At 34.7% G+C, this 23,765-nt stretch overlaps 1 protein-coding gene across 9 annotated transcripts in view; it reads right to left on the bottom strand.

Annotated features, from left to right (window-relative positions):
• Window positions 1–23,765, bottom strand: part of LOC124364927 (tensin-1-like) — a 565,111-nt gene that overhangs the window by 106,760 nt on the left and 434,586 nt on the right. For all 9 annotated transcript variants that reach the window (XM_046820745.1, XM_046820750.1, XM_046820752.1 and 6 more), the window contains 4 exons: window positions 16,170–16,355; window positions 14,688–14,860; window positions 2,632–2,781; window positions 1,317–1,592 (listed from right to left, as the gene is read on the bottom strand). In XM_046820745.1, coding sequence (XP_046676701.1) covers window positions 1,317–1,592; window positions 2,632–2,781; window positions 14,688–14,860; window positions 16,170–16,355 — 785 coding nt within the window. The remainder of the gene's footprint in view (window positions 1–1,316; window positions 1,593–2,631; window positions 2,782–14,687; window positions 14,861–16,169; window positions 16,356–23,765) is intronic.

Raw genomic sequence — 23,765 nt, 5'->3', positions numbered from 1 at the left:
AACAGTCATGATGATGTATCAAAATGGATACATGGTAAGGAAAGAGTTATATAAAGGAATGTGTATTTTTAACTACTTCCCTCAGTTGAAATACAACAATCACACAATATTTTGTGAAAGAATCATTATGTTAATTTTGTACGCTAGGGATATGACTACATGTGAAATCAGCTATTCCACGTTCTGGGTTACTCGAAATACACTATAAGAATTAAACATTTTTCATAATCCAGTCATTACTCATTATATTGTTTATACATAACTGTGGAATGAAAATTATACTAGTAAACGAATGCTTATACATGTCAGACTGTGTTGTTGGTGGCAGCAATGTTTTCATGCACCCTTCGTAATATTCTAACATTTTAACAAATAACTGTGTACTTCTTGGTAAACTTTGTGACAAAAAATGTTTGATTTAGTGCAATATAGACTGTTATGTCACGAGCTTGCTTTCTGTTATGAATTGATTACATTCTTTGGCTAAACGTAGCAAATGACAACCCTTGCTGTAGTCACGTACATTGGATTTTATATGAACACAACCTGAAGCAAGCTTTTAATAGTGTTCCTCCATATATGAAATTTCAATTAGCCAAAATTGGCTTGGATAAAACATGTCATAAACTTTGGATGATTTTGTCCAAATCAACAAACTTCGAAAACTTTAAAATCATCCATGGGAAGAATTTACTGTCAGAGCATAGACTAATATATTTGTTTTTATTGAAGGTATTTTATCTACAGTTTAATGAAATGTGTGATCTAGTGACAATCGCTCAGAACATACTGTCACCAAACTGTATTTTGTGTGACTAATATTTCCATGTGAACATGACCATGGGAAGTTAAAAGTTCCAATAGCATCCTTAAAAAGAGACGATAAGGGAACTTGTTGAAATCATTCAGGATGTACAGTAAGATAGACCAGTATCGACATTACCTTAGCACCCAAGAGCCAAGGACGTAGCCAGCGAGATGTTCAAGGGATCCAGAACCCCCCAAATTTTCAAAGATTAAACGATTATTATTATTGAAATAATTCAGTATTATTGACATGTAATGCTGAAAGATCGTTCTCTCAACAAAGAAACAGGTCAAGAACTTTATAAGGAAGAAAACAGGGCCTTACTCTCTGTCCACTATAGGAAAATATCAGTTGTCTGGATCCCCTAAATGTTTCCCTGGCTAAGTTCTTGCCAAGAGCAGAATTAACTGTTGCTAGAAATGGTAGTAAAGAGAAAATAATTAGTTGTGTCAGTATATCACTATTTTTAGCAGAACCGGTCAAGTGGTATGACCTACGCTAACTGTACCTGTGGTAACATTTGAGCAGGATATCCCCTCGGAGCTGCAGGCCTCGTCTTCGGTCCCCGGCTACGTTAACTGTGAACTGCCTGGTGTCCCCGCCGACAGTGTGGACCCCTGAGGTGTAGACGGGGACCAGACCCTCGTACACTTTGAGGAAGGCCCTGCAACCCCCTTCCGCCTCAAAGGAAGGGGCCCCTAGCACTGTCACGTGAGTCAGGTACAGTGGGTTGGCGTTGATTCGGATGTTTCCAGAGAGTAATCCAGAAAAGTAGTCGATATATCTGGAAAAATACAATTCTGGAATAAAGTACCAGTTTTATTGAAAGTAGATTGTATTTATTAATAACTTAAATTTACTACATGTACCATAACTGTAAATATACTAGAATTGGTATTGTGTTTGCCGGAATGGAGTATTATTTAAATTAATGATGGAAATGAAAATAATAAAAGGATATTGTATTTTTGTAGGCCTCATTATTTAACGATACTTATTTCATACAAAATTATGACACCCAGTGGCGTAACTAAGGAGGGAATGAGGGGGATAGAACCCCCTAACAGCCTAACAAATATAAAATATACATATAATAGCTATCCAACTTATTTTAAATACAGGAGTTTAAGGTTTTACTGAATTAAGCCTATCTAATTTATCTAAAGTTAGATTTATTCCATACCCCCTGGTGTGATGTGATCTTAAATCATCCCCATCCAAAGCCAAATCGTATAATCATAGTTACATCATTGATGAACTCCATGATCGTAGTTACACATTACATTGTCTTATAAAAATATTAACTACGATATCTGTGGTCAGATATGATGGGAGTTTATACCACTTACTTTAAAAATTAACAATTATATTTGGAACACTGATTTTCCTACTATTTAACTGATCTTCGTGAGATTTGACAAATTAAGTAAAAGGGAGTGTCCGGTTTAGTTTTATTACACTGATCAGCTGCCACAGAGAAGGTTATTATGTACACAACAGTCACCACCTACCTAGTCATGTGAACTTTCTATATTTAGGATGTCCTTTGGCAGAGAGGTCTATAGGAACACCAATATAGAAAAAAAGTAATATAAATACAACTGTTGCCTTTGACTTTTAATAGACATTTAAAGACTGATAGTGCAGGCTATGAGGAATTCACACTAAGGACACCAAGAATCCGAGGAACAACTGTATAATGATAAGAGAATTGCATTGGTAGGTACCTTGTGCTCAACCAATAAGGCAAAAGATATAGGAAGAATAAAGCTAAAATGACATCAACCAATTTATGGAAACAGCAAAATCACTAAAACTCATACCGTTTGTGCGATGGTTGGTCCAAGTCCCCAACCTTATCGTCCAAATACCGCTTCATGGCAAATCTGTCGAGTGCCTGATCAGCACTGCCACAGATGTTTGAGTAGTGCATGTAGGCTGCCACCACGACGCCAATTCTCTCATGGCTTCCCCTGCAAAGGAACATACACATATTTTTTATGTGAGCAAAAGGTAATTTTAATAATTTTAAACAATTACAATAACCAAAACCTTACTATAGTGGCAAACAACATTGTGTTTTATAAAATATGTTTAATTTCTGTGGCGTTTACAAGGCTTTTCATCTTAAAGAACCCATTTTTAATTTCTGTAACAATGTAACAAAAAACATATTTACACTATACACAGTAGTACAATATTTTACATATAAACAAAAGTTAAATGGAATGAACTTGACAGTAAACGTATGTCTAATCAAATACCTTATATAAACATTAAAACATAACTACTCTCTTCTAGCTTAAAAAAAAACTTAAAATCAATGCTAAATATAAATGAATGAACTAAGAAAACTCAAGAATTTATATTTTTTAAGTGGGCAGACTTAACTAAGTACAGATATAATATTACATGTAACATTCAAAAACAATTTTAATTTTACAAACAATTGGTTTTGGAGTACAATTAAAAAGAATGTATATGCCAAGAGTTTGTATCTTACAAAAAGACCTTAAAACAAGAAAGAAATTCAAAAGTAACATTAATACCTTAAGATATATCTCCTACTACTTCTAAAAACAGGACAGAAAATAAAAGTTACTGCTACTCCACAGTTTCTTGAAAAAATAAATTCGTTTTCTTAAGGCACTTTCAGTCCATGTAAACTTTCGATGCGGGTTTTCAAAGAAATCAATCACAGTACTAAATAAAATAACTTATTTCACCGAGATCTGTTATAAGATTAAAATGCTTACTTATATGCGATAATCAGAAAATAGTAACAGAGGTAAAAGTATCGATTATTCTAAAATTGGTGCCTACCGAACATGAATACTGTATAGATCAGATCTGTACTTCAATTGCAGTTTTAGAAATGAAGGCGCTCGATAAATCTCCATCTCTATATCCCAGAAGACGATATAGACTTTTCTGCTATGTGTGTTTGGTTGCAAGTAGCATAGATTAAACAATCTTTTACTTTATATTTGGTTGTAGTGTGTGCAACCATCTCAATTTCAATTTAAAAATAGCTGACAGCAATCTCAATATCTTTATTGAAGTAACAAGTTGTGTTACATTCATCGACACCAATTGTTTGTCAATTTCTTAATTGGTATATTCTGGTATCGCAGCGGCGAATCCAATAAGATCGGAGCTATTCCCACAAAATATTACATCGTAAATGTCATGAACTGTTAGTTTTAAACAACTCAAATAAATACTTACAGTTACTTTCGCTCAAGCGTAGAATTACGATGAACTCTCGATTGATTCAGCGGCGAGATAACGGCTCTCGTGACAAATATTGATACTTGCAAGTTTTATGGGGATAATAATAGTATAGAAATGGATATTTAAGTATTTTGTAATTTAATAGAATATTAAATTATTCCGTATAAATAACATTAGATGCCAATTTAAGTTGGGCACAAGTCATTGCCTGCTTGGTTGAAACATGCCTTATTAAGTATATTTTATTAAGGCTTGAACACAATTTAGAGCAATTTCTAAAGAAAGGGGTACTCAAATGTAATCAGGGAATGTTAATATTCTAGTAGTTATTTCACATTATTACCTGCGGATAGTATATAAGATGTATTACAGAATATAACATGTAGTAGCTTAACACGTTCACAACAGCCATCGTGTACAGGATCGGGTACACACCGGGCTTTTGTAAAGTGCGTCATGCGCCCGATGGGGTACACGTTACTATGCATTTCATTATTGCATTTTTACTGTTTGCCTGCCTTGGTGGTTTGTTAAATTTGAAGATTTGATCCCGCTCTTAAACAAATACCTCAGACTACCGTGTACCCCGTCGGGCGTACGCTTGCTTAATTTGTAAGGTAAATTAATTCTTTTAGGTATTGCTTGGGGTATACGGAGAAAAATTGAAAAAAAACTTAATTTAAATACTAAAATAATTTAATTATTTTTTTGCGAAATTGTGAAGCCTACGTACCTTTCTCGTTATACTTATACGTACGTTTGACGCAAAAACCTAATTTCGGTTTTTTGCCATTATTGTTGAAAAATTCGACGGCAAATAAAAAAGTCCGGAAAAACGCTGACGTAGTGAACGTGTTAATGCACGTTCAAATGTCCTATACCTTTAACCGCATAATATATAAAATAGACGAAGTCGTACTACCACTACTCACTCAAGAAATATGAGTTGTTTGGTTTGCCCCTTTCCTCCTCAAACACATGTTCTAGATACGCCGCTGGATATTTATGATCATTTTACGCTGATAGCTAGGGAATTGGTGTAATATTTTCGGAGAGAAGGATTCTGTCTTTTGATTTGAAAAACGTAAAAGAAATTGAGAGAAAAGAACGTTAGAAACTTGGAGATATCGCCTCCAACGGTACTAGATAATTAAGATGACGAAATCACAAGTAAAGTTTACACAAATACAGTTTTGACTTTGTAATTTTTGGGATACACTATTTTAACTTTATACTTCCAGTAGTACTGGGGGAAATGGGAAAGGAAGATACAAATCACAACTGTAACTCTTTTAAGACTTACACGTCTGATCATAATAGGTGTTAATGATTACAATAAATGGTAGATGGAATATAGAATATATTTTAAATAATGCATGTACAAACTATAATCTTACATACGTAAGACGGCCAGACCACGAGAGAAGTGCCTGATAAGAAGACGATTAATTAGCTCAAAGTCAATTAAATGTTCGGTACTCATCCGCAAAACTGTTTTCTTCGTGGTGACGCAATTCGGTTACATCACTATTATCTCATAGGTGGTGACGGAACGTCTTCGATAAGATTGTGAGAGACAACGCAATTAGTAATGGCATATATGAGTAACACTATTCATTGAAGGTTTGCGTTGGTTGGTCCTAGTACCCATGTTGTAGTCGAGACACATCTTCATGACAAAGTTATGAGGGCCTGACCAGCATTGACACAGGTGTAGGAAACTTCTCATCAAAAGAGTACAAATGATCAACTAGCAGAAGAATGGAATTGACCTACTAACCCAGAACTAAAGGTGGAAGGTGGAAGTGGGAAGTGGCAGTGACGAGGGGGTCACCGATGTCACTACTAAAGCGGAGACAGACAGACAGACAGACATGCGGAACGACACGGGACCGTGATTCGTGATCACGCGAGAGATCTGATTGTGGGAGCGTTGTGACAATGGCGAGCCGTAGTCCTTTCTACACACCCACACATACACAACAGACACACACACACACACACACACACACACACACACACACACACACACACACACACACACACACACACACACACACACACACACACACACAGACACACAGTCTCGGGTGGAATACGCCATGCGACACCTTCTCCTCTGTCAGGTGAAGATAGTTCCAGTAGTATATCCAGAATTCGATTTGGGGGATTCCCCCAAACTCAAACCACATCATATTTTATAAGTGAGACCGCGAAATATTTTTAGTATACTACTTATTAAGGATACAAGGATGTTCAGTAAATGTATTGAATCAAAACTTTCACGAGAAAATTCGGAATAGATTTGAGTGAACAAACAGTTTTCCTCAACATGATATAATTCTCCTCATACTTGACACTGCGTATGAAACTACTACATCTACTATGTTGAGATATATTGTGTGTCACATTATTTGTGTTTTAATTTGATTTTTAACACTAAAAAAATTAAATATACAATGTTATTCTATTAAAGTTATTAGCAAAAGGATATCCCTGGCAAATGATTTGTTATTTTTGTCAGGAGAATCAATGGAGGGGATTGCAGTCCCATGTTTACACACGAGTACGCCGCTTACGAGAAACGAGACTCTTGATGGTCTTCTAGAGAAATGTTTCTCAGCACTAAATTTAATAGTAAGTTGTTTTTTTATCCATTTTAAGCCTCAGCACTTGGCAATGCTGGCTTGACTGGGTTACTTTGTCTGTTATTCATGTCTGATAGGATCTCCCAGGGATTTGAACATGGTTTCTACAATATTTTTAAGTTATAAACTGCAAAAGTCAAAACTCAATTGTGCGTTAGTTGATTTATTATAATATATAATGCCATAAACATACAGGATTCTATTATTGTTGTTAAATTCTTTTTTATACTGTATTTTAATAGAAATTTATAATGTTTCGTTTACTTTTTAGCGCCGTACTTGTAGTATACCTGTAAATACTATTAATTAATTCCTTTATATATAATTTACAACTAGCTAGATAAACTAATAAATTGGAATTCGTTAAAGGGATTTTTCGTTTCATAATTATCAAAATATACAAAAATTGGTACTGTCTCAAATGTTTACTAAGAGGTTATGATATGTAAACTAACAATAAAAAGTCATATCAATACATTAATTTCAAACCGATACTACCAGAAGAAGAAGAATAAAAATTAAACTTATTTATACTGTGTTTTATTCGTTATCTAATACCACGAAGAAATTGCAGATTTCAAAGCGCCTGCAAGATGTGTGAAGCAGAAATAAGCTAATACTCAACTAAATACAGTATCCCTTTTTAGCAGGCGCTACAGAAAAATATCACTAAATATCTTCTCACGTTAAAATATAACAACATTTATTTATGATTAATAATATTGCTATACAAATTAAGCCATAGCGAGTGTTACGTAGTTTCTTTCCCGAAAATAATTTATAGCTAATTAATATGATTAACCCAAAATTAATATGATCAACCCATAATTCATTTTTCTAGAGTGATAAGTTTTAGGAAAGCCTTGTTCCATTTTATTTTTGTATATCTGCTTGTCTGTCCACATGGTATCTCGAAAACTGAATTGTCCTATAGGCTTGAAATAGTGCATAAAACTTCATTTATATATGAGAAACACTGAGTTAGATGATGGTACATGTTACTCCATAGGATTTGGCTGAGCGTTAGTGAATATATTTACAGTTGTTTTATGGGTAGTCACGATGACAGAAAATATATCGAAATAAATAAATTTGTAAATAACCTCAGTACATCCATAAGAGATTCAATCATGCGACATATTAACACATGTAGCTTAACTAACCCAAAACATACATACGTTTATAGTGACTGGGTGTATAGACTTTTATTGTTTAACACTGATATGAAACCCAATTTAATTAACAAAAAGGTGAATGTATTATCTGGCAAGATGTGTCAAGAAAGATTTCATATGACTTTAAATTTTGCACTAAACTTAATTTCCACAAGAAGAATTCTATGAAGCGTAATATTCGTGTCAACCTTTTTTGTTTGATTGTCATCTCGAGAATGGAATGAGCTATAGATTTCAAGTTTTACGTGCAACCTCAGCGAAGCCTGCTACTACTTATGAAAAATAAAGTATTAAATACAATATAGTTTATTAATATATTTACATAACAACACATGGGCTTAACTCATTGAATGTTTCCTCTCACTGATGCGATAATAAATACCAAAACGTGCCCGAGAATATTTACCAGAACGCCCACCCAGTACAACAGTTTTTATCGACGGGAAAATCTGAGATATTCGAGGATATTGCGAATATCTGCCGCTGATTTATTTGCCGAGGTCGAGGCATAAATCAAGAGTTTGAAACGTGATGCTCTGCAATGCCCATAGGCAGAACAATGGTATACAGCCCTCCATATTTGTAATTTCCTTCTAAAAGTTACAACACTATTCTTAAAATTAACACGCGACATTTATATTAAACACGGGCTTGTGAACCTCTGAACACACTTTCTAAACTGTAATTAGTAAAACAAATTTTAGATGATTTTTGTATCAAAGTCGGTTTATTGCAATTATCCTCATGGCAATGTGTACATAACTTTACCGAACTTTATAAATTATCCGTAGTACCTGTAAGTTTGTATACATACACCTCTTTGCTAAGTTCGCTTACCGGCATTATACACCATGTCGTTTGTATATACCGAACTTTATAAATTATCCGCAGTACCTGTAAGTTTGTTTACATACACCTCTTTGCTAAGTTCGCTTACCGGCATTATACACCATTTCCGCTGAAAGCTTCAGTGCAACTGAACTGTTACCTTCCTAACAAAATACAGATAACAACGGTTGCAATCAAAGTTCACTTGGGGGTCAAAATTCACTCTTTGGGAAAACCCAAAGAGCCACTTTCACATTCTAACAGTAGTTGTGTTATTGGTAATAATTATTGATTCCTGGCTTCGATTACTACATTGTCAGATGATGGGAGGGGAACATTTTGAACACTTATTTTGATCACAGGTACTTAAAAATTGGTTTTTACTTGTAATACTTAATAATTTACATTGTTCAATTGTTTTAAAATTCAAATAGCTATAACTACTGAATGAATCCACCTTTGGAAGTCCGGTTTGCGGCATTGTACTCTACTTAGTAAGAACTTTAATTTATGCAAACCTTGACCTATGCTGCTATTTAATAATTTTGTCTGACTCCTTGTGGACCGTCCCCCAAAGGGATTATCCGGTCAGTAATTGGGCAGATGTATGCGTTACTATCACCAGTAAGCACGTGTGAACTTTGGTATTTCTTTCTATTGTGGTTCAAAAGTTAAAAAGGAGGTTCCAGACTTAATTGTCACCCTGTATACCGAACTTTATAAATTATCCGCAGTACCTGTAAGTTTGTATACATACACCTCTTTGCTAAGTTCGTTTACCGGCATTATACACCATTTCGTTTGTATATACCGAACTTTATAAATTACCCGCAGTACCTGTAAGTTTGTATACATACACCTCTTTGCTAAGTTCGTTTACCGGCATTATACACCATTTCGTTTGTATATACCGAACTTTATAAATTATCCGCAGTACCTGTAAGTTTGTATACATACACCTCTTTGCTAAGTTCGTTTACCGGCATTATACACCATTTCGTTTGTATATACCGAACTTTATAAATTATCCGCAGTACCTGTAAGTTTGTATACATACACCTCTTTGCTAAGTTCGTTTACCAGCATTATACACCATTTCGTTTGTATATACCGAACTTTATAAATTATCCGCAGTACCTGTAAGTTTTTATACATACACCTCTTTGCTAAGTTCGTTTACCGGCATTATACACCATTTCGTTTGTATATACCGAACTTTATAAATTATCCGCAGTACCTGTAAGTTTGTATACATACACCTCTTTGCTAAGTTCGTTTACCGGCATTATACACCATTTCGTTTGTATATACCGAACTTTATAAATTATCCGCAGTACCTGTAAGTTTGTATACATACACCTCTTTGCTAAGTTCGTTTACCGGCATTATACACCATTTCGTTTGTATATACGAACTTTATAAATTATCCGCAGTACCTGTAAGTTTGTATACATACACCTCTTTGCTAAGTTCGTTTACCGGCAATTATACACCATTTCGTTTGTATATACCGAACTTTATAAATTATCCGCAGTACCTGTAAGTTTGTATACACACACACCTCTTTGCTAAGTTCGTTTACCGGCATTATACACCATTTCGTTTGTATATACCGAACTTTATAAATTATCCGCAGTACCTGTAAGTTTGTATACATACACCTCTTTGCTGAGTTCGTTTACCGGCATTATACACAATTTCGTTTGTATATACCGAACTTTATAAATTATCCGCAGTACCTGTATGTTTGTATACATACACCTCTTTCCTAAGTTCGTTTACCGGCATTATACACCATTTCGTTTGTATGTACCGAATTTTATAAATTATCCGCAGTACCTGTAAGTTTGTATACATACACCTCTTTGCTGAGTTCGTTTACCGGCATTATACACCATTTCGTTTGTATATACCGAACTTTATAAATTATCCGCAGTACCTGTAAGTTTGTATACATACACCTCTTTGCTAAGTTCGTTTACCGGCATTATACACCATTTCGTTTGTATGTACCGAATTTTATAAATTATCCGCAGTACCTGTAAGTTTGTATACATACACCTCTTTGCTAAGTTCGTTTACCGGCATTATACACCATTTCGTTTGTATGTACCGAATTTTATAAATTATCCGCAGTACCTGTAAGTTTGTATACATACACCTCTTTGCTGAGTTCGTTTACCGGCATTATACACAATTTCGTTTGTATATACCGAACTTTATAAATTATCCGCAGTACCTGTATGTTTGTATACATACACCTCTTTGCTAAGTTCGTTTACCGGCATTATACACCATTTCGTTTGTATGTACCGAATTTTATAAATTATCCGCAGTACCTGTAAGTTTGTATACATACACCTCTTTGCTGAGTTCGTTTACCGGCATTATACACCATTTCGTTTGTATATACCGAACTTTATAAATTATCCGCAGTACCTGTATGTTTGTATACATACACCTCTTTGCTAAGTTCGTTTACCGGCATTATACACCATTTCGTTTGTATGTACCGAATTTTATAAATTATCCGCAGTACCTGTAAGTTTGTATACATACACCTCTTTGCTAAGTTCGTTTACCGGCATTATACACCATTTCGTTTGTATATACCGAACTTTATAAATTATCCGCAGTACCTGTAAGTTTGTATACATACACCTCTTTGCTGAGTTCGTTTACCGGCATTATACACCATTTCGTTTGTATATACCGAACTTTATAAATTATCCGCAGTACCTGTAAGTTTGTATACATACACCTCTTTGCTAAGTTCGTTTACCGGCATTATACACCATTTCGTTTGTATATACCGAACTTTATAAATTATCCGCAGTACCTGTAAGTTTGTATACATACACCTCTTTGCTAAGTTCGTTTACCGGCATTATACACCATTTCGTTTGTATATACCGAACTTTATAAATTATCCGCAGTACCTGTAAGTTTGTATACATACACCTCTTTGCTAAGTTCGTTTACCGGCATTATACACCATTTCGTTTGTATATACCGAACTTTATAAATTATCCGCAGTACCTGTAAGTTTGTATACATACACCTCTCTGCTAAGTTCGTTTACCGGCATTATACACCATTTCGTTTGTATATACCGAACTTTATAAATTATCCGCAGTACCTGTAAGTTTGTATACATACACCTCTTTGCTAAGTTCGTTTACCGGCATTATACACCATTTCGTTTGTATATAGCGACCGTTCAAATAAAAAATCACAACTCCGTTATTTACGTACCTAGAGAGAAATTAAAAAATTGTTTTGAAGTGCACGTAACGTTTCTTAAATTCTTGTTGCAATTTTTCGAGATAATGATTGACATGTAAATCCTATTAAAATTAATTCTTCGATCACCAAGAACTGACAAAATAATGCTTAAACCATTTTAAACTTGGTACACAAATTGATACTATAAATACCTCTTTTAAGTTTGTTGTCACCTCTTGTACACTTTTTCTTCCAATAAGGTGACCGTTTAAATTGTTAAAAATTCACAATTCCGTGATTTATATGTGTAGACAAAAGTTGATTTTGTATAAATGCAGGTGGAATCGTGTATTTCTAAAATGCACCATCTTAATATTTCAGCTGTCATAACAAACATTTTATTCATATTTTACAATACTATTAAGTTGTGCTATCAGTGTCAATTAAATGCAAAGACTGTTTAAACGTGTTTACTTCTGATATATTAGTATTTAACGGTAAATTAAATTGATTACCTCCAAAGATTCAATTATTTCATTATCTCCACAGATATAAAAATAATTAAAATACACTTGTTTAAAATTTATAAAATGTTAATCTTAAATTTTGAGTTGAATTATTTATATAATGTTATGTTTCAAAAACTCATCCACTGTGTAGAATGCTCTTGACATTGACAACGAAACAATTTTCAAGTTTCTTTTGAATTATTTGGCATTGGTTTCGAATTTAATATAATCTGGGAGTTTGTTACAAAATCTTATTCCTGCTTGTGATAGGAGGTATCTAAATAAATTTAGTCTGTGTTGCTGAGGTCTGGGGATTTGATTATATCATGTGAGGTGATTCTGGTAATCCCTTTCCTCAAATGATTTACATTTCAATTTTGAATGCAATATTGTTTCTAAAATATATAGACAAAGCAAGGACAGAAGTTCTAATTCTTGAAAAGCAGATTTACATGACTATCTATTTAAGTAAACTCTACCTACTTCTTCTAACTACGGCTGAGCTAGGACTGTTTTACTTTTCTTATTAGCACATAGAATATCTTTAGGCAATATATCGTAAAGATTGAGATGGTATGATGCATCCATGTATCCTTCTAAGCCGAATTATCTTGTTCAAGCTTTTAGAATTTATTTGATTTATTTTATGGATTATAGAAAATGGCATAGCAATATTATTAAAACCGGAAAGGACTATACTTTGCTAATTTAATTTATTGATACCATATTTTGTGTAACCTTAAAGCATATACGTTTTTTATTAAAATATATATATATATATATATATATATATATATATATATATATATATATATTTAAGTACTGTAATCATACAATTGTAACAGGAAGATGCAATAATACAGTATACATATAAATAATTATTCGTGAATGCATAGATCATTAATTCTATAATAATACGGATGTCTAGTTTGCAGAAGGCAAAGATGACCACTCCTGGAGTCCAAGTCCTGGAGGTTGTAACCGTAAAGCATATACTTTTTTTATAAAAAAATATATATATATTTTAATTACTGCAATCATACAATTGTAACAGGATGATGCAAAAATATAGTATACATATAAATAATTATTCGTGAATATATAAAGAAATAATTCTATATTAATATGGATGTCCAGTTTCCAGAATGCGAGGATCACTACTCCAAGTCCTGAAGGTTGTAAGAGAGCAGCTTTGGTAGAAGCGAGTGAGCGGTATAATCGCAACTGCTATCAGCAGCAGCAGCTGCTGCCGCAGCCTCTCTCACACGTGTGACGGCACGCGCTATAGTCACGTGATCTCACCTTCACCAGACTAAACACACCCGGCCACCCCTTCCCATCACCCACTACTGGTCCCCCCTCACTCTCTCTCTCTCTCTCTCTCTTTCTATAAATACAGACCCGATAAGGTCCTCGTAAAGTGTCATACACACCCGCCAGCAGGGGGCTGAACCAGGGATTTTATGATCCTTAGAGTAAAAATAACAAGGGGGGGGGGCTCTTGTGGTTGACAAGAGTGCCTGCCTCGGTGCGAAAACAAAAATAGCGCCAAGTCAGTAAAATAACCTCTGTCACAATGTTTAGAGTTCACGTTATTTCTGCAGCGTTTTGTAGAGTGGCTACAAAATTAGCAATCTAAATCAAAAGTGCGCAATAGAAACATGATAGGAAAAATTAACTATGAAATTAGTTACCTCGATGAGAAATTATTCAGAGAACAAACTAGTAATTATGCTTGTTATATATATATATATATATATATATATATATATATATATATATATATATATATATTTAAGTAGATAAACGGCCAACTTAAATGGTACCAAGGCCAATGGCGCAGTATAGCGGGTTTTGGCGGTTATCACAAAACAACCGAATCAAGCAACGTTGACCGCGGCTACTGCTTGGATTGATGACCGATGAGCGATCCTGTCCTTGCAGCAGCCTGCCTGGCCAATCATTGGTGGTGGTTAGGAAGTTCCTTGGGTCCGTTCGTTGGTCCCTAGGTTATGTGATAAAGAGTGCTTGTTAGCTCTAATTTCGCTCAAAAAATAAGATATTCCTTAAGACATTTTGGTTTTTGTATTAAATTGATTATATCAATAAAAAATCCTTAAATTTCAATCAGAATAGTTGGGGATACTAGAAACCAACAAATGTGTGGGTTTATAAGTATTAGAGTATCTTTTCAATTGATTTACCTAGCTTCTGGAACAAGAGTAGTTTATGTGAAGTGCAGGACATTGGTGTTACTAACCTGGCATGCAGGACAGCGATACGGTGATTGTCGCCACTCAGCCAGGAGTCTATGTCTTTGCAGATGCTGCAGAGACGCTCCAGGGGCGGAGCAAGGTCGGGGGGCCACCCTAGCTCTCTCACCCTCTCGTGTTGACTGCGTGTGGCTCGCCGCGGCTCCGACAAGTTGAAAACCTGCAGCAGTCATGATAAAATGAAGCTGTTTGCTATAAAAAATTGTATACAGGCATAATGGGAAATCATTTTGGAAATACTGATTTTTCTAGTCTCTCTGATGATATCTTATAGAGGTGAGGCAGAGCTTTCATTTTCGTAACAATATGTACAATAACGTTATTGTGAAAAGAGGAAGGAAAGGTAATCAACGAATGAATATGTATCATTATAATCTTAAGACTGTAAATGATTTTGGTATTTAAAACACAATAAAGCCTTATTTGATGTTATAAGAGGGTGGTAAAATAAAAATTTACATTGAAAAGTGGTGTGGCCGCAATGTAAACATAAAAATGTAAACGCTTTTTGACCGAGATGATGAACATTTTCAAAAACATTTAAAACAAATCTTTGCACTGTCTTTACAGAAAATGATAGTCATGATTAATAATACGTCTTGTCACTGTAATGAAATATTCTTCCACCAAATAATTATTTTACTGCGTTAACACTGAGATAACGATAACCGATTAATATTTGTTAAATTATTATACAAAAACAAGTTATCAGTTAAATATAACTGAATAGAGATAGCCAGACGCAATTAATTATTTATACTCAAATACCACCTAACTGACACAAACAGAATTATTGATGAATTATAAACACAATTTAGTTAAAATAGTTTTATAGTCAGATTAAACACAAACTTCCAAATACAATCTTAGGGTTGTGTGACTTCAACAGTAAGTATATATAGTACTTTGGGTCATTAATATCATATTATTTCTGTCATCATCATATTATTTTGATATTCCTGTTGAAGCCTTATTCTACACTTCCTCACGTAGCCTGTGCGAGGACCTTATCAAATAGAATAAAGCTATAAAAACGAATTGAATCTGCCTGTATTGAATAGATAATTGAATTGAACTGAACGGTCACATATAGGATTTGAAACTGCGTCATCTTTGACTCAAATAAAAATTCCGACGCCTAAGAACGTGGGGCCATCGTCTTTCCCCACTGAATTATGTATTAAGTTATATTCAAGCTTTCTATGAAATAAAAGAATTTCGCACGAGGCTTTTTGATTTCTAGCACGTCTCTAGATTTATGACATTTGGAGATTAGCTTCAAGCTTACTAAACCGAGTTTTATAATAACAGTTTTTTGCCTCTATTGTACTTTTTTTGAAGAATAAGATATCTTATTCAAGACACTTTTCAGAAGGTAACTTAAGTGATTTTACATGTTTACCAAAGCAACCATTCAGAATCTAGCGACTTTATGAAAAGGTTGATGATAAATCACTTCCAGGCCTCACCATGTAGCTGTTGCCATGCTTGCTTGTGAGCATATGCGCCGCCTGTTGCTGCCCTTGGCGGAAACTGGAAGGGCTGATGTCTCCGGGGAACCAGAGGGCGATGATCCTCTCCGTCACGTAACTGAGATCCATGCCGTGGTCTCTGGTGCGACCTCGAGCTCTCGTGCCGGTCGGTGTCATCGTCACCTGAAACCCAACAGGACATTGTCCTTGGTAACATTGTCATCATAAGATGTATTGATAGCGACAACCCTTCATCACTGGAAGTTCAGCATTTTTGGCAAAAAGCTTGTAATCACTGGAGTCTACACTATATGACATCAGCAAGTTCAAGTTCAAAACTCTTTATTCAAGTCAACATTTTAATACATAAATCTTACAGATCCCAATGCGCCTCACAGGGCGCGTGCGGGAAAAGTGGTTGACAGTTAACATGTAACAAGTTTTGAATTATTTTGCAGTCGTCCATTTTTATCTTCCACCACCATTAATTTTTCACCCAAAAGAAAAAAAAGAGAAGATTCAATTTCACAAATATTACACTATTTTCAGCTTAATCGTTATATAAAAGAATTGTGAGCAGAAAGCGAAATTTTACAACAATAAACAATAAACTATATGTTTGCCATGCTAGGTAATAACAATTTTAATAGACTAAGTAAAGTAATAATTATGAACTAGGATGATCTATAGCGGTAAATTAACTATGAAAAATGCCAATAAAAGTAAAAGGAACAGTAAGTAACATTAATGTAATAATAACAAGTTAATCATTTTATACATTTTGAAGCAGAAAAGGCATATAACAATAAAATGAACTATAAATAATTAACAATAACATTAAAATAATAATTTCATTAATAATTAAAAAGCAAAGGTATAACCACGCTACCTTGTGGTATCAGCAACATGTTTATCAACACGGTCCATACAGCAATCACCACTAAGGATTACATCACCTTACTGAAAATCCAATATTTGCTAAAAGAAGTAATGCTTTTATTCTACAACATTCTTCTGTCCAGAGGAAAAGATCTTCTGTCCTTAAGAGGAAAAGATCCGTTACAAATTAAATATTTTCCGATGAACTACATTATTCATTGTGTAGTTCTGAGCCTGCAAAAGGTTGCCAGTCCCGATATGAAGGAGTAACAAAGCATACACTCACAACACAGAGGTAGCGAGTGGCGAGTGGCAAGCTCTACAGCATAAGATCCACAATAATCGCACAACGTCTCTATGTTATAGATATTTATAAATATTAAAGTAAAGCATACACTCACAACACAGAGGTCAACAACAGAGAGGTAGCGAGTGGCGAGTGGCAAGCTCTATAGCATAAGATCCACAATAATCGCACAACGTCTCTATGTTATAGATATTTATAAATATTAAAGTAAAGCATACACTCACAAACACAGAGGTAGCGAGTGGCGAGTGGCAAGCTCTACAGAATAAGATCCACAATAATCGCACAACGTCTCTATGTTATAGATATTTATAAATATTAAAGTAAAGCATACACTCACAACACAGAGGTAGCGAGTGGCGAGTGGCAAGCTCTATAGCATAAGATCCACAATAATCGCACAACGTCTCTATGTTATAGATATTTATAAATATTAAAGTAAAGCATACAAAAATAATAATATGGTGCACATACCACAAGGACAAAACAATACAAAATACAATACAATACTAATAAATATTATTTGTGTTGTCTAATAGTTTTAAATAACTAAGACAAAAACACAAACATATACAAACAGCTTTATACCACTGACTCAGTGTGTGGTAATGGGACGTGCACCACAATGGTAGCGAATACATTATGACAACATATTCCATTTAATGTAAATGTAAACATTGTTGGTTGTATTTAAGAATAATGATATAAGGGCAGTTTAAATGAGGGCCTTAAACAGAAAATGATGTGAAACGTTTTGTTTTTGTGCGTTGTGCGTTTAAATAATAATAATTAAAAATACACTCACACACCTATACTTACATATATACCGATCATACAAACCAGAAATATGATATATTGGGGACTGATGCATAATGAAATGCTTTTCCAGTTTTTTCAAGTATCAAAAAATTATGTGGAGGGAAACGGAATCTTATTCATAGATCGATCTTGTATGTCTATAAATAAGGTAATATTAGGATTTGTTGGAAAGGCAATCTCTCAGCCAACTAAAACGTTTTGGAGAATTGTATGGAATAATAAAAAAACGATCTGTATTGATCACTGACGTGCAACTAAATTCCAATAATTATATTTAAGACATAAATATTCCTAGGGTTTCAATGAATAATGAATGACTCACTACAGATGTATACAATATTCTTCGAGATAGAGGTATTACATGAAATATTGGACTTGAGTGATGACAAGACTACGTGTTATTTGACCAAAAACACAAACATTTGTCTGTTTGACTCCCGAGTTTACGTCTTGTCACGGCCAAGAACTACGGCGCCCAGAAGGAGCCTCAACTGGCTACAGACGACACAGGGAGATTAACATTGCCCGAGGGCGGTACGCTACTTGCCTCCGTAATATGTGGCTCACACGCCCTTCCCCCCCCTCACCACCCACTCAGCTCGCCTTGCACCACGTCCTGGCTACACTTTGCGTGTAAACCATCTCTGTAAGTCTGCTGTTTACACATTTACTACCAAGGTCGACTTTTATCTCATGCGAGGTAATTTTAGATAATGATTACATAAAGAGGCTTTGACTATGAGAAGGATATGTTTTTTTAAAGTTGAGTAAGTACCATTCCTAGAAAAGGCTAGGATTTCGAATCCAAAGGGGAACTTCTTATGAGAATAGCTTTGCGTAAACTAGAGTTAAGGGAAATTTCGAGATGATCTTCTTTGCCGGACTTCAAAGCGCTGACCAGAATGCTCCAAAACCATTCTCCGGGCAAATACAAGGGGGCATTCTAGCTGGTTACTCAACCATCAAAACATCGTGTGTTATTCCGGGTCAAGAGAGGCAATGAACGTTGTCTGTTTTCGTTCTCAAGTCCCGCACACTCGCTCCGGCTCGAGAGCCCCTTGATAACATAATCATCGACAGGCCACTTGAAGACAACTCCGTCCATCCGTCCACGTCCTTCACTGGCGACGAGGGTGTGCAAACCTTACATCAGCCGCTCGATAGTACCCGTGGTTCATCTTCGGACCACTGATATACCCGATCAAAACGAAAATGTTTGTTTTTGCAGAGAATATTCACAATCGAGGTTTTCTGTGTGTTGTAGCGTCGATAGAATCAAATGTGTTGAGTGTGCAACCCATGGAAATTAGGTTTAACAGTGAGGACATATTTAGTATTGCAGATACATTTGAGAAATATACGATAGTGTGTGTGTAGTCTTTGAATGTAAGGTTCAAGAGTAATATCCAAGATTAACGAAGCATTTGAGGAACCAGTAAAGTATTTTGTGGCTCTACGTTTGGGCTAGCCGGTTACATAAACAGACTGAATTCTTCCATGAAAACGATAATACGCAGCCAACCAACGATACGACTTGGGAAAATGATAATGTAGATATCCAACGACACGACTTGGGAAAAGGATAATGTAGATATCCAACGACACGACTTGGGAAAAGGATAATATGTAGATATCCAACAATACGACTTGGAAAAATGATAATATACAGCTATCCAACGATACGGCTTGGGAAAATGATAATATGTAGCTATCCAACGATACGACTTGGGAAAATGATAATATGTAGCTATCCAACGATACGACTTGGGAAAATGATAATGTAGATATCCAACGACACGACTTGGGAAAAGGATAATATGTAGATATCCAACAATACGACTTGGAAAAAATGATAATATACAGCTATCCAACGATACGGCTTGGGAAAATGATAATATGTAGCTATCCAACGATACGACTTGGAAAAATGATAATATGTAGCTATCCAACGATACGACTTGGGAAAATGATAGTATGTAGCTATCAAACGGTACGACTTGGGAAAAGGATAATATGTAGATATCTAACGATACGACTTGGAAAATGATAATGTAGATATCCAACGACACGACTTGGGAAAAGGATAATATGTAGCTATCCAACGATACGACTTGGAAAAATGATAATATGTAGCTATCCAACGATACGACTTGGGAAAAATGATAGTATGTAGCTATCAAACGGTACGACTTGGTAAAAGGATAATGTAGATAGCCAACGACACGACTTGGGAAAAGGATAATATGTAGCTATCCCACAATACGACTTGGAAAAATGATAATATACAGCTATCCAACGATACGGTTTGGGAAAATGATAATATGTAGCTATCCAACGATACGACTTGGGAAAAGGATAATATGTAGATATCCAACGATACGACTTGGGAAAATGATAATGTAGATATCCAACGACACGACTTGGGAAAAGGATAATATGTAGATATCCAACAATACGACTTGGAAAAATGATAATATACAGCTATCCAACGATACGACTTGGGAAAATGATAATATGTAGCTATCCAACGATACGACTTGGAAAAATGATAATATGTAGCTATCCAACGATACGACTTGGGAAAATGATAGTATGTAGCTATCAAACGGTACGACTTGGTAAAATGATAATGTAGATAGCCAACGACACGACTTGGGAAAAGGATAATATGTAGATATCCCACAATACGACTTGGAAAAATGATAATATATAGCTATCCAACGATACGGCTTGGGAAAATGATAATATGTAGCTATCCAACGATACGACTTGGAAAAATGATAATATGTAGCTATCCAACGATACGACTTGGAAAAAATGATAATATGTAGCTATCCAACGATACGGCTTGGGGAAATGATAGTATGTAGCTATCAACAAATTAATTTTCATGGACCCTATAAGGGTTTAAATGGGGTTGAGAGTCCTAGAAACAATATTTTTTGTTTTTAAACTGCTATCTGTCAAAGAAATGTGAAATTTGACACCAACGTATGTTGTGCTGTCAATAGACTACTGGATCTGAAAAAACCTTAACCGGAATTAGGTTATAATGGCCGGAAGTAATAGCATTGTGACCCTATTACATTATTATACCAATTCTTATTCAGGACAACAATGCAACCACAACTACGGTATCAGAAGTAGATTCCAATAACCGGAAGTAGTCAGTTTTTAACCAACGTAGACTTGAGACCAACATGTATATTTTTTTTTAAATTGCAACAATAAAAACGGTACTGAACACCAGGAATAACTTAGACCGGGAGAAAATTACAAAGAAGGAAATATACACTTTTTGACTAAAGTAGGATTCTCAAACCGAGTATGTATACAGTTTTCCACGTTTAAACAAGAAAACACAACAGTAACTGTGTGTAATATAATTGATCCGAAACAAAAATGCTTTTTTACATAGTAAACCTAATATAAGAACCAGTCGAAATTTTGTTAACCTTTTGAACCTCTCAGCAATACACACTGAAATAATACGTAACATAAAAATGTCTACTTCTGATTCTAAATTATTATAGTCTTCAATCGACTACATAATTTGTACGCTTCCACCATGATTATTAGGACTTAGTATTCCTCTACTCTGGGCTTAAATATTTTAAGGGTTATCGTAATTGTTACAGCTAATCAATAATTCCAATATCATGGAAAATTGCAGAGAATTTTGTATATTTCATTGGTACTCATAGAAATTGTTTTACTCTCCTACTTCACGGCCTCAAAAATTGTTCTTTAAACCTAAATTCAAGTTGTCCTGAAATTGAGCACGATAGTGGAATATCTTCAACTGACAGTCATTCATTTTAGGAGTGTTTATTACGCCGTTATAAAGGATATGCCTACGATGCGTCTGTTATTTAATCGCGTGTAAATCTGCGGGTAACTGCTAGTTAAATTTAAACAATATGTTAGAAGTTTTTAAGTGAATACTATCCAAACTTATTCGTAAATTTTACCTTCCCGAGAAACAAACCCTTAAATTGTCGGTTAGAAAACCGCAACCTTGCCCCTACACCGTCTGTCAAAATAATTTCATCACAATTCCACTTCAGAAACGAGAGAATAGAAGTCAACAAAATTTTTGAGAAAATTTTACGAACTCTTAAAGCATAACGACACAATCATATTATTGATTGTGCCTGAATAAAATATTGATCCTTATAAAGATTAAGTGTATTATAGTGTGCATTTGCTGGCATTGCCTCAAGCATTCTATGAACGGCAAATGTAACAATAAGGAAATGATAATCTTGCACGTCTGCCCGTGTTGACTATTAAGAGGCTAGACCGATATTATTTTACAACAGATCCATGCGAGCTTGGTAAGAAGCATAACAAACCCCATGTACCTACTATGTGTGCTAAATGCCCTGCAAGTATGGGAAAACTGTAAACATCTTTGCAGCTTAAGTGTATGGATATTTTCAGCTTTTTGTTCTATGAAGATGTAACCTTGCAACATATAGTCTGCAGAAATCCAACTTGTATTGCCATAATATCCACAGTTGCCCATGAAATCCAACTTGAGTGTGCGCCAAATATACAAAATTCAATCTGCAAATATTACTGGAACTACAAGCAAAGCAATGAGTTATTAGGCTATAGGAGCAGAATCCCGCTTCAATAATGACAGCAATTCAAATTTGGGGGACAAATTGTTCTTATTTTTAACCAGGCAAGGCCTGCGTCGCGTTGCGCTGTATAGAGCACTCCGTATATAATCCAGCTGTTTGGTATTCAATCGACGCTAGTCATTTGCATACATTGCTCGCTCTGGTGGATGTGCAAGTCTAGCTCGCTCTTGCCTCAATCTGCTATTAGGTATCAGAATTATCTGCCTGCCACAGCGATAAAACTATCAAAACATCCAAAGAAAAATTAAATCCTCTACGCTTATTTAACTCAAAAGTAGGCGATTTTAAACATTCCTTTTTGCACTGAAACGAACTAAATGCAATTTAATTGGCTGAGTGTTATCAAAAATTTTCATTTCTCTCTCCTTGTCTATCTGTCCGTCTGTCTACACGATTACAACAAACTAATCTATGGAATTAAAATATTGTATGAAGCTTTATTCATATATAAGCCAAATCGAGCTGGATAATGGTGCATGTCACTCCATGGGATTTGAATTAGGTACATTTTTACACTGATCTTATGGGTAACTATTACGGCAAGAAAATCGCATATAAGCATTATATAGTAAGCATATATATATATATATATATATATATATATATAAGCATATATATATATATATATATATATATATATATATATATATATATATATATATTCTTATTTGGAACGTCTTATTTCTTTGGATCGGATGGAAAATAACGTAAATACTGGATGTTACTCTCCATTTTTAATAAAATTTAATTAGATTTAGGAGATTTACATGCATTTTAGCAGTAAAGTGTATTTTTAGATATCTAAAATCAAATTGCTACCGATAAAATATCATATTATTTGGTTATTGTTTAGTAATTTTAAAGTTCTTAAGTTGGAATGAATATAACTCAGAAATTTAAATGAGTTGAAGCTGTAGAACACTGCAGTGCAGGTATTAG

Source organism: Homalodisca vitripennis, chromosome 6 (assembly GCF_021130785.1).
Source record: "Homalodisca vitripennis isolate AUS2020 chromosome 6, UT_GWSS_2.1, whole genome shotgun sequence".
Classification (NCBI taxonomy): domain Eukaryota; kingdom Metazoa; phylum Arthropoda; class Insecta; order Hemiptera; family Cicadellidae; genus Homalodisca; species Homalodisca vitripennis.
The sequence above is the reverse complement of the archived record's forward strand: the minus strand, read 5'-3'. Positions and strand labels throughout refer to the sequence as shown.